Source organism: Heterodontus francisci, chromosome 17 (assembly GCF_036365525.1).
Source record: "Heterodontus francisci isolate sHetFra1 chromosome 17, sHetFra1.hap1, whole genome shotgun sequence".
Taxonomy (NCBI): Eukaryota; Metazoa; Chordata; class Chondrichthyes; order Heterodontiformes; family Heterodontidae; genus Heterodontus; species Heterodontus francisci.
In genome coordinates, this window is record NC_090387.1 from 68,364,626 (window position 1) to 68,377,442 (window position 12,817).

Here is a 12,817-nt window from a genome sequence, read left to right on the forward strand (position 1 = left end):
TTGCTTGGGACACAAGTTCAGTGACATGTTGAAAGTTGCTGGTCATTTACTTCGATATAAATGTCGCAATTTCCCTACTATCCATTTGGAATCATATCATTCCAGAACTTGTATTGAGGGGAAAAAGGCAAGAAAATTCAAGGAATCTCAAGAGGTCAGCACTGTAAGTTCCTCAGGAATACAAGAATATGGTCTAATGGGACAGAGTGATATTGACGAAAACAGGGTGCTGTTGACCCATACACAATAATTAGTAAATACAATGTAACCCATAGCTTTAATAAACCTTGATCTATGATGAACTATCTACAATTCCGTAACAAAATCCATGCTGCATTTGCAGATTTTAAAACTGTCAGGGAAGACATAGTAAAAACTTATTATGTTTCAATGGCCATTTAGAAACAGTCATTAACTGATGTATTTGTGCTGCAAATTGGATGAAAGGGCAAGTTTTACAATTACATCAAAGATCAGTAACTGCAATGTGCATCATTTACTATCCAGCTTGAGGGCAGGTAATCTGAGCAGGCAATGTCATTTGAAAGTTGTCTGTAGTATGTAATTACATTACTTTAAAAGTGCACCTTTGCTAAAAGGTAGGAGGTTTGGCTTGGACATAAATTGGTTAGTCTGGTGTATAATCATATAGATCGTGACTAAACATTGCATAACTGATTAATACATGCAGTTACAACTGTTCAACTTTTTGCAGAAAAGATTTTTGGTAATAATTATCTTGTCAGAGCTGAATCAGAATCGACAGTGACAAACAGATATAGACATCAGTGAATTTAAGAGAATGGCTTTATTGGAGGAACTGAAGGGTGCTCTTCACTTATAATTGTGTTTTATCTAATTTTGTCACTAGCTTTGGTGAGCAAATAACATTTTGTCCATGAGAGATACTGTTGTTTCCGTATTTTAGAATCCAACAGCCTGTCAAGATGACTAAACTAGTCTTGGTTACCTACCATTAATCTCTATGTCCCTTCCTGTCCCACTCTGCTTTTCTGTTTTACATGACTTTTCTGAAGTACTATCTGCTCCATCCTAAAAAATTCCCCTGATTTGGAGATCATTGCACTTTTGTTGGCTGTCCTGTCTTCAGGCACATATTACAAGCAAGTGGAGAAGTTGCACATACAATGGCCACCACGGGTTGAATTGTCTTGTAACAACAGCAGTGTAAGAAATGGGTTGTCTTCCTATTGCTGATTTTTCTACTGCCTCACCTCAATAATCACAATAACAATCCTCTCCTTGAATTTCATTGGATGAATTTGCACTACTGACAGAGTGTGAATCCACAGAGGTCATCCTACCACCCCATGACATAGTGTATTCTGTCAACAAAAGTAATTTACATTGGCATTGCATACTGTTTTGCTTGCTAGCTAGCTGTTACAGTTGTGCTGCTCTCCACTGATGCTTGAATGCTTAGTTACTTTATTGATAGGGAGAAATGTATTTTAAATCGCATTGTGTTTTGATAGCATTAGGTTGGCTATACACTTTATATACAGATTAATTGCCCCCATGTCCATGGCTAAGTTAATAATTTTGTCAAATGTCCATGGTGCAACATATCGGTGCCTATCCATGGATCAGAGGCAGTGGAAGGGGCTGAGGCACTTTGAAAGGGCAGAGTGCAGGGTATTCTACACCTAACTATGTGATGCTAGGAAGAATGCCTGAAATGGAACTTAATCGACTTGCCAGCAGTAACCTTCCACACAAAATTTTTAAAAACTGGATTAGAACAGCCTCCAACGTTACACTTGAGTCAAACTACAATCTCCATGTTCTCTTCCTACCTCCACCATAATACTGTAATTGTCTTAGAACGGTATCTCCCACCTCCCCCTCATCCACCATCCACTGCAGTCGGTATAGAATTTTTCTCCAGCACCATAGTACACTCAGTGTAGAATGGTTGAATTGGAGCTGGGCATCACAGCCTGTGTGTACTGAGAAAGGTGAGATGCCAGAATGCAACCCTCTTTTAATGCCACCTGTTACCTGAGTCTCCTGAGCATGGCCTCGTGACTGCCTTCATATTCCATCGCAGGTGATAAAGACCTGGAGGACCTGCACAGTGAAAGTAAAATGAGTGTAGGAACTCTGGAACACCATAATCATCCGAGTCAATTCACTGGTACTTAATACTTCTAATTTAAACTGAAATACCTGTTAATTGGGATGCTTGTTGAGCCTGCGAAAAATCTAATTGTTGCAACATTCCCACCATCACTGGAAGAAATTCAATTTATATATTAGTTTGAATTCTTTGTCACCTTTACATCAGTATCTCCACAATAGTGTCTCTTAGCGAATAAGAATGACCAGAACTAGTGACTTGAATTTTCCTCTGATACTAAAAAGTACCAACATTAGACAACAGCTGATAAAAGCTAATATGATATCACACATAAAGATAGTGAGGGAATGAAATCGCAGCTGTTTGAATCTAAAAGGATTAGTTGCTTATTCCAAGTAGATATTGCCACCATGCTTCCCTGAAGAAATTTTTCACTGCTGCACAGCCTCCTTAAGCCAGGGTTACAGGGCCTGTGTTCGAGTTCAGCATTCCCACTTTCAGTGCCAATCGAACCAGGTTATTAAACGTGTAGCAAATCGTTCCCAGCCCCCATCAGAGATTTGTTAGAGTCAGAAGATGGAAGTCGATCTTGAAAAGATTTGTCTCTGAGGAGAACTGCTTGGGTGAGCTTGAATCCACAGAAACTTAGGTATAACTCGGTCTCCCTTGCATGCTTCTGCACTTGTCAGTAGTTAAGTTTTGGGCCCGTGTCTGCAATACACAGACTAAAGAGTTGCATTGACCAAAACTTTTGTCAGAAACCACATTCTGCAAAAACATAGACCATGTGTATGAACACATCACGTGTTTGACTGCAACCATTTCCGCTATTATTTAAGTGAAGATATTTAATTAGTTTAAAATAAATGAGTGAACACCTCCACTAAATGGCATTAAGGGTTTACACATCAGTATCTCAAAGTGGGAATTCAGGGCAAAAGAGGATATTTTTATTTTTGATAAATAGTTTTTCTTCCTGAAGTCGTTGATTCACATTAGGGTGTCTTTTACGTCAGTCAAGTGACTATTATCATATGTAAACCTAGAAAGTACGTGTTGGCAGACTCTCTAGCCAGAGGGTGGAGGGGCATCACAGCTGACTTCACATCCACAACTTTCCAGCAGGAGTTACTGGTGAGCGGTTAAGAACGGGGTGATTTTTCTTTGCTCCTTAATCTGGGGACAGGAGAGACAATTGTAACTTCCTTAATACTGCCCTAGCTGGCATATGTTAACTCAGCCCAAACAAGGATGAGCATTTTAAAATGGAGGAGTTGACAGTCTGGGAGCCAGTGTACGTCAGCGAGCGCATGGGTAATGGGTGAACAGGACTCGGTGTGAGTCAGGATATAGGCAGCAGAGTTTTGGATGGCTGACGTTTGCAAAGGTTGAAAGATGGGTGATCAGCCAGTTGAGCAACGGAATAGTCACGTCTGGAGGTGGACCTTCCTGGACTCGGCTCCACGCTGAGCTGTGCACTTAGCAACAACCATGAGGGAACTTGAAAAGAAATAGAACTTTGCACCTAATTATAACAAACATGTAGGGCTTTTCTCTCTAGTCTTAGATTTAATGCTAAATTGACCAATCTCATGTTCCCTCATCGGGGGCTTTCCTTGAAGGAAGCATAGTTCAGAGATGGGACCACAACATTGTGGCACCAATTCCCTGACCCACAATTGCTTTCAGCACTGCTCCTCCCCGCCAGAAAGTGGGAGCACTGAATTTACCCTGTAAATGTGAGCCCTGCATCAACAGCAATATAAGGTGAAAACAGCCAGAATGGTGCAAATCTGGTTATTATTACTATTGTGTGATACATTTATCAACACAACCACCTCGCGACATTCCAGCAATCAGACTCACAGTCAGCTCAGTGTCAAAAACAAAACAAAGGGAGCAGATATGGAGACAGAAAGAGTCCTTCCAAAAGAAGCTTTAAAAAAGCTCAATCACTCCCAACCCCAGCATTCGGCTCGACCTCTCCAGCCATTCGCTGCTGCCTGCAACCACGGCCCAATTAAAAGTCCTACCCGCTCTTTCAGCCTCAACCCCCAAGACATTCTAGTCCACCCGAATAGGAATAACCTCAGGGCTTATCACTCAGCAACAACCCACCCCCAACACCCACCACCACCCCCCACCCCCCCCCCCCCCCCCCCACCACCTTATGTAGGGGTCTGTATTACTATATACGATCCTCAGTGTATGTATCCAGAAGGATGGTGCAGTCTATTATAAAGGATTTATTCCGTATCACATCATATCAGAGAATGAGCAAATAGCTTGTATAAATGTTGTTCAAAGATCTCTCCTACCTGACTTGGATATCCAAGATATTCGAACAGGTGCTTATAGCATTTGCTATAGTAAGAACACCTTGTACAGTGATGTCATTGCAACCCAATCTGGAGTAAAAGAAGGAATTTAAGTTACATTTATAGAGTTCTTATTTCTTATGAACTTACATGGAAATAGATAAGGACCAGCTGGTACATCAAGCCTGTCCTATATGGTCATGGTGTGGCTTCTGCACACCATCACCCCCATTCTCATCAACACACACTCCCACCAACGAGCCACCCATCTCCTGGGAGAAGCAACAAAAGAGAAAAATCCCAGATCAATTTAGGAAAAAAACTCTTGGAATTTCCTCTCTGATCACCACCCCCCCCCCCCCCCACCAACTGAACCCCAAAATGATAAAACAAGTTTCAGGGGACCACGGTGACTAGAAAACATATCCAAGGGTTGGCAACAGTCACCAGTGTTGCGGTAAAATTTTTGAGGTCCGTGACTAGTAATTTCAGGGATGAGAAATTTCCCATTGGTTTCTTCTTTCCTGACAAGTCCAACTTTAAAAAAATTCACTGCTGGCAGTTTCAGTTTCACACTGACAGGTTCTGGGAGCAGGAACAGCGGCGTCCAAACTCAGGACAAGTTCAGGGTTTTCTGGCGGGTTCCGCTTTTTTAAATGCCCGCCGAAAACCCCCAAACTTGTCCTGATTTTGGAAGCCGTTGTTACTGCTCCCAGCACCTGTCAGCTGTGAAACAGATGGCTGTGAATATTTTTAAAAATTGGCCAATCACAAAGCAGCTCTGGGGAGAGTTCCCACTCTCTGCAACTGTCAGAGAGAGAGAGAAACAGGGAGCAAGAGGGAGAGGGGGGAGAGAAAGGGAGGGGGGGAAAGTGGGGAAGGAGAGAGAGGGGGAGGGAGGGAGAAGTAGAGTGAGGCAGAGGAGGGGGAGGGAGAGATGGGGAAAGGAGAGAGAGGGGGAGGAAGAGAGAGGTGGAGAACAGAGAGAGAAAGGGGGAGAAAGGGAGAGGGAGAGAGAGGGAGGGGGGAGAGAGAGAGATGGGGAGAGAGAGAGATGGGGAGAGAGAGAGATGGGGGGAGAGAGAGTGGACAGGATGGATGCAGAGAAGAGACAGAAAGAGGGGGAGGGGAGAGAGAGAGATGGAGAGGGATGGACAGAGGGGGGAGAGAGGGGAGAGATGGATGGACATAGAGGGAGGAGGGAGGAGAGATGGGGGACAGGGAGGGAGAGAGAGATGAACACAGAGGAGAGAGTGAGAGAGGAGAGAGCTGGACAGAGAGTGAGAGTGAGAGGGAGAGAAAGAGATCAAGATTACTCCTGACAGATGGACATCTATCCAGATTCTCTGCATCGCTACATCAAGTATGCAGGCAGACATTGACTACTTGTGCAAGCATAAACAACGCCAGGTACTCACTAAATAGGGAGAATTGTGTTTTAAATCGGACTGTGTTTTGATGGTAGATTGATTTTATATACAAATTAATTGCACCCATGTCCATGGCTGAGTCAATAATTTTGTCAAATGTGCATGGTGCAACATGTTGGTGCCTATCCCTGGGCATATCTGCTGTTGCTCATCTATCTGCTTACTTAGTAACAAATACGCAGGCATAGTACAACAGTGCAAAATGATATGGAAACAAGATATAAGAAATATCACTTTGAAAGTGTTAGTAACAGATTATAAAAACTTTACTGTAACTGATATATCTCATGCATAACACTTTGCCTACAGTGAGGTCAGTATCCCCTCACAAGGTATAGCCACAAACTGACCCAGACTAGTGCAAATGCAGCACAGTTCAGGAACAGAGGGCTGGATTTTAAGTTCCTGAACTGTGGGGTGCGGTCCTCTAGTATGTGAAAACCCAGAAATAAGTACAGCATGTCTACCAGTGGCTTTTTAACCCAGCAAATGCATTACCATTTAATTTCCAGCTTTCCCGACCAATTAGCATAATTGGGCACAATGACGACCTACATGAGTCGATTTCAACCCCAGTATTTAAAGGGACAGTCCAAACCTGCAATTTGCTGGAGTTTGGAATTGGGAGCACAACAGAAATAATTGGCAGAATGGAGTCCAGATGTTCAGATGCTGCGCCTTGTTTTACTAACACCTCCGTGGATGTGATGCTGGGAACTGTAAGGGCCCACAGGGAGAGACTCTTCAGTACTCATATGAGGAAGAAGCTTGCAAGTGAGACAAAGAAAGCATAGCTGGAGGTTGTCCATGAGGTCAGCAGTAGGAGTGTGGTGTCACGCTCATGGATTCAATGCTGAAAGTGGTTTAATGACACAAGCAGGGCAGGAAAGGGTTTACAGTAGTACATTCACCAGCATCCTGATGTGTGATTCACCCCAACCCCCTCATACTGCATCTCAAGCCTACTCCATCACATCACTTCTCATTACTCCAGTAATGTTACTGGACTAGTAATCCAGGGGCCTGGACTAATGCTCCAGAGACAAGAGTTCAAATCCCACCATAGCACTGCTGGAATTTAAATTCAATCAATTAATAAATCTGGAATTGAAAGCTAGTCTCAGTAATGGTGACCATGAAACCACCGGATTGTCGCCAAAACCCATCTGGTTCATTAATTTCCTTTAGGGGAGGAAATCTGCCATCCTTACCCGGTCTGGCCTACATGTGACTCCAGACCCACAGCAATGTAGTTGACTCTTAACTGCCCTCTGAAATGGCCACTAAGTTCTATCAAACCACTATAAGAAAAGTAGCACTATGGGTGTACCTACACCACATGGACTGCAGTGGTTCAAGAAGGCAGTTCACCTTCTCAAGGGCAATTAGGAATGGACAATAAATGCTGGCCTTGCCAGCAATGCTCACATCCATGAAAGAATAAAAAATTTACCTTGAAGGTACACCCATCACTCTCTGCCTATGGACTTCCTTCCATCCCTTGTCCATCTACTCATCCACCACTGACACTAACCCTCATCCTTATGCAATGTCATGCCTCTCCCTCAGTCACTCTCAATAAATTATCTCAATCCATCTGTTCAACACATGTCATTACTCTCACTCATAGGTTTCTTCTTTCTTTCCTCGCAGAAGAGAGCACAAAACATGTGAGAAAGTCATAGGACTGGAGGTGGCCCTCCACAGATCTCACAGCTAACAAGTGCAGAGGAGGAGGCACTGGGTATTAGTGGCATCTCGGCGTGCTTGGCCATCAGAGGTGGTGACCTCCCAGCTGCCTGGCGACAGAATTAAATATCAGACTGCCACATGGTATACAACACTCAGTCACACTGACTTATGTCAGCAGTGAATGAAATATGATCAGGTGCACAATGATCACTTAAAGCATTCATACCATGACACGTCTAATTCATGTCTTTAATCTCCCTCAGGGCCTGCAACCCTCCCCCAGGAAGTGGTCTAGGTGGGCAACAATGACTCCTCAGAGGAGTTCAGTCCCTCTCAGGTTTAACTGTCACAAACCATGCACCAGCTCAGATACTCTCACTTCGGTGGGACTGGAAAGGCAGATAGTTGGGTTTTCACCTTGTGACTCAAACATCACAAGTGAGCAAAAGCAGATAGTGGAGACAGGGACAGCAGTAGCGAGTCTGCATCGGAGGCCACAGGATGCTCCAAGTTCTGCTCAGTTGATGCAGATGCTGTATCCTGGGGGCTGTTGACAAATTGGATACTTCTGGAGCAGCAGCAATAAATGCACAATGTACTGGCAGACGTCCAACTACACCATGCACGCATGTAGATAGATTGGAGGAGTTCACCTAAAGTATGAATGACATGATGTCGCAGGCCTTTGTGATGATGATTTTGGTCCAAGGAAAGGGTAGCATGCTGCATGAAGCATCAAATGCAGTAATCAAATGCAGACTATGAATGTCACCTTAAATAGGATGACCAATATCCTAGCCTTGGCCGTCCATCGCCCCAGCGATTTATAGCAAAGTTTTCGCCATTTCATTGCCAGCAGGGAAGTGTGGGTGGACCATGAGAGTGATGATGGTGAAAAGGGACATGGAAGGGAAGACTCAGCTCAAAGCACTTCCACTTCTCACCCGTTGTCCCCCTCAGTCAGTGTTCTACATGCTGCCTTGTGTCCCAGTGGTCAAGTCTGTCCCTGCACATGCACTGATGGAGCAGTCTTTGGCAGGGCCCTCAGGGGCTCCAAAACCCAAAGGACATCAGCCAAGAACATCTCAGCAGTCAGAGCAGTGGAATGAACAGCTTGCATCTACCACTGCTGAAGTCACAGGGTGTGCACCACGCAGTACTAGGAAGAGGAAGAGTAAAGATTTGCAGTTGCAGTGGGTGTGCACATAGCTGTGTTACACAATGTTAGATTGGTAAGTTTCTGTTTTACTTCTGAGTCACATAAATATTATTTCTGTTTGAAGCAGGTATTGCTTATCTCCAAACAGCCAGATGGTTCGAAGTGCAGAGATCTGGGAGGGTGGATGGACTGCTGCAGGATGAAAGCAACATGGCAGCTTTCCGGGAATCTTGCACACATGTGCATAAGGATCTTTTTTGTGGTTGCACATCAGCTGCACATTGATGGAGTGGAAGCGTTTATGGTTGATGAACGCTCCTGGATGATCTTGTGGGGGGCAGGGGGGGGGGGGTGCCTTAATTGCTACATGTGCAGTCAATGACACCCTGCACCAATGGGAAACCAGTCAGAGACGTAAACCTGAGCACCCGCTCACTCTGACAGCATTGTCACCGGCAAAGTTGACATCATTGCTGACCCCTGATTGCTGGCCCTGGAAACAAGCCATCAGTCACCTGTATTATGTATTTGTGGAACTTTGACTGTGAGATCCTGCAAATGTCTCCAGTAGAGTCCTGGAAGGATCCAGAGAGAAAGAAGTTGAGAGCAATGGTGATTTTGAGAGCCTCTGGTAAAGTGTGGCCACAAGTCCAGCTGACAGCAGGTCTTGTTCCAACAGACTGTAAATATCTGCCCTCCCCCTGGTGCAAGACCCTAAGCTTCCTGAGACACTGGCGTTCTGACATAGCAAGGAAGCTTATCCTCTGTCTGTACAGCCTGTTTCACAGTCCTGTGAGCTGCATCTCTTCATTGATCCTCTCTCTTTTGTGGAGCTGCAGGTCTGTGAGGAGCAGGCTGTTGTTGCTGGTGCTGCCCCTACTGCTCCTGCTGGTGCTTGTGTTACTGGACCTGTTACTGCTCCTGCTGCTGGTCAACTTGGTCTTCACCCGAGGTCCAAAGAACACAGCGTGAGTGACATCCATTCTGATCCATTACACCAGAGCTCCAAAGTGCAGATCAGACATACAAACCTCCAAAGTGTGTAAAGTTACTTCTCAGCACAAGTACTGTGAACAAAACCTTTCACACAAGCAGGCAAGAAAGCAGCTGTGAGGCTTCAGTATATATTGGCATATCCCCCTGTCATGACTTCAACCCTCTCAATCAACACTGTGTTCTCGTCTTGCTTTCACTGCCACACTCCAGGAAGTTCAGGAAACCCTTGGACCCTCAGTTAAATTGCAAAAGCCATGTTAATATCGCTGAAATTGAGCAATTAACATATTGAAAATGACAACCCGCCTCCCTGGAGAGGGTTGTTCACAAGCAGCCTAATGCACTGTAGTTAAATGTCAATTTCCCCTGCTTTAATCCCCCATCCCCGACAGCTGCCAAACCCACTTGCTCCTGCCCTTAAAATATAAGCCCAGGGAGATAGGAAAGCCACATTTGCCTAGAGATGATAACAGAAGGATGATCACAAAACAAAAATATAAACAAGGGATTCAAAATGAACTGTTTTCTTTTGTACTAAGAAAATCCAAGGTTGAATAGAGTAAAGGATGGAATATACCAGGAAGTAATGAGCAGGTTGAAGACCAGAAGGTATCAAAGGACAAGGAAAGACTGAGGGTGGTAAGGAGGTTTACAGTTCTGAAGTTCTAGCAAAGAAAGAATCTGAATGAAAAACTGTGCTGTAAGGAAGAGGATACACTCCTTGGATTACAGAACTGAGAAGAAAGTTCAAAGGACAGTGGCCAAAGGTGCATTGATAAAATAAGGAAAGGCAAGAAAGGTTCCAATGAAGATGAATGGAGTGATTACAAGTAAGTAGTCTAAAAGAACGGTGTCAGGGCATTTTATAGAAAATAATGGATAGCCAGGAGTGTTTACAAGGCACTACTCAGAATGAATGATTCAGCTGATATATACAGGGAATCATCAGTACCTGATAATAATTCTATGGTTAGAATCCAATCAATGGGTTCATATCATCCATACAGGCAATAAAGAATACTTAGGTTAATCATTGACAAGAATTTAATTTAGGGATACAGATAGTTTATGATTGACAGGTATTAATCTTATAGGTTAAACACCGTCTTAAAGTAACGTTGGTAGCAAGCTGGCACAAGTGCCTCAAGTGTTGAATCAAAAGAACACCCATTTGAAAATGTTCTCTTATGTTTCATATTGCACAAGGCGGACCTGATGTTTTAGCCAGAATGATCCACGTACTTGTTGGATATTGACATCCACACTGAAACATTAATGGTTGCAACATTATCTTTGCAATGTAATTCAGTTCATGAAAATCTGCAGTTGATTCAGCAAAAGAAAAATTATAGAACTGGCAAATAATGGTGTGGAGTGGATGGGATCTTCCTCTGCAATCCCAACTGAAATCTGGTGGGATTGTGGCAAAAATGGTGAGAAATTGGATGGAGCCTCGCTCTCCCTACTAGCAGTTCCCTTCCGCAGCCTCCACCAGGACGACCACTGTCTGCTCCTTCCCTACCCTCCACATGTTAGGGTCAGAGACTGGGTCCCCAGTTGCTTTTTCTTCTTTCCACCCAGGTTTCTGGATGCATGAATTAAGATGTCCTACTTTATCCAGATGTACCTAGTGATATAAAAATTCTACTTACTCAATTTTTCTCAAGCTTCCTGTTTGAGGAAGTGCGTCAACAACCGTTGCTATCCCAACATCCCCCAGTTCATTATCATGCAAGCTGGAAAGAAATTGAAGCACAAAATGGTAAGAAAAATCAGGCATGAGTTGAAGAGAATCATGCAACTTGGTAGAATTGTTTGTGATACTTGCTTTATTTCTTCCAGGTGATGACAGGTTTTCAATGCAGAAGACAAGTGGGTAACACCCTTCAAACTAATACTGCAAGATGTAAGGCTGGAATCAGAAGTTTGGCTTACGTTAATATCTCCAAGTAAAGCAACAACAATTTAGAAGGAAAATGATTAATACTATTGTGATACACAACAAACAGCAAAAAGAACAACTTGCATTTATATAGCGCCTTTAATGTAGTAAAACATCCCATTACCTGACAAAACTAACACTGAGCCAGGAAGGATATATTAGGACAGGTGACCAAAAGCTTGGTCAGAAGGGTAAGTTTTAAGAGCCATCTTAAAGGATGGGGGAGAGGCAGAGAGATTTAGGGAAGGAATTCCAGAGCTTAGGGCCTAGAAAGGGACGGCAACCAATGGTGGAGGAAGGAAGTGGGGGATGGTCAAGAGGACAGAGTTGGAGGAACACAGAGCTCTCAAAAGGTTTTTGGGTTGGAAGAAATTATAGAGATAGAGAGGAGTGACGCCTTGAGATTACTGCCAAGTCTCAATCTCTCCTTACCCATTGCCCAAAAACGTACACTTTCCAGCAGTGGTCACTGGTGACTGAGAAGGAACGGGAATGTTGGCTGATTCTCCCCTTCGCTAGTGCAGGAGCCATTGTACAATTATATTATCCATACTTTCACACTAAACCCTGTCACCAGGTTTCATGGGGGCACCCAAGATCGCGTCGTTGGCACCAGCTCGACCTCATTGTCACAAGGCGAGCCGCCTTAAACAGTGTTCAAATCACACGCAGCTTCCACAGTGCAGACTGCGACACCGACCACTCCCTGGTGTGCAGCAAGGTTAGACTCAGACCAAAGAAGTTGCATCACTCCAAGCAGAAGGGCCACCCGCGCATCAACACTAGCAGATTTTCTCACCCACAGCTGTTACAAAAATTTCTAAATTCACTTGTAACAGCCCTTCAAAACACTCCCACATGGGATGCTGAGACCAAGTGGGCCCACATCAGAGACGCCATCTATGAGTCAGCTTTGACCACCTACGGCAAAAGTGCGAAGAGAAATGCAGACTGGTTTCAATCTCATAATGAAGAGCTGGAACCTGTCATAGCCGCTAAGCGCATTGCACTGTTGAACTACAAGAAAGCCCCCAGCGATTTAACATCCGCAGCACTTAAAGCAGCCAGAAGCACTGCACAAAGAACAGCCAGGCGCTGCGCAAACGACTACTGGCAACACCTATGCAGTCATATTCAGCTGGCCTCAGACACCGGAAACATCAGAGGAATGTATGATGG

General features: G+C 44.2%; 1 protein-coding gene across 6 annotated transcripts in view; it reads right to left on the reverse strand.

The window, feature by feature from the left end:
- nlrc5 (NLR family, CARD domain containing 5) overlaps positions 1-12,817 on the reverse strand; it is a 248,668-nt gene that overhangs the window by 154,926 nt on the left and 80,925 nt on the right. For all 6 annotated transcript variants that reach the window (XM_068049594.1, XM_068049593.1, XM_068049592.1 and 3 more), the window contains 5 exons: positions 11,525-11,608; positions 11,349-11,432; positions 4,420-4,509; positions 2,191-2,253; positions 2,023-2,091 (listed from right to left, as the gene is read on the reverse strand). In XM_068049594.1, coding sequence (XP_067905695.1) covers positions 2,023-2,091; positions 2,191-2,253; positions 4,420-4,509; positions 11,349-11,432; positions 11,525-11,608 — 390 coding nt within the window. The remainder of the gene's footprint in view (positions 1-2,022; positions 2,092-2,190; positions 2,254-4,419; positions 4,510-11,348; positions 11,433-11,524; positions 11,609-12,817) is intronic.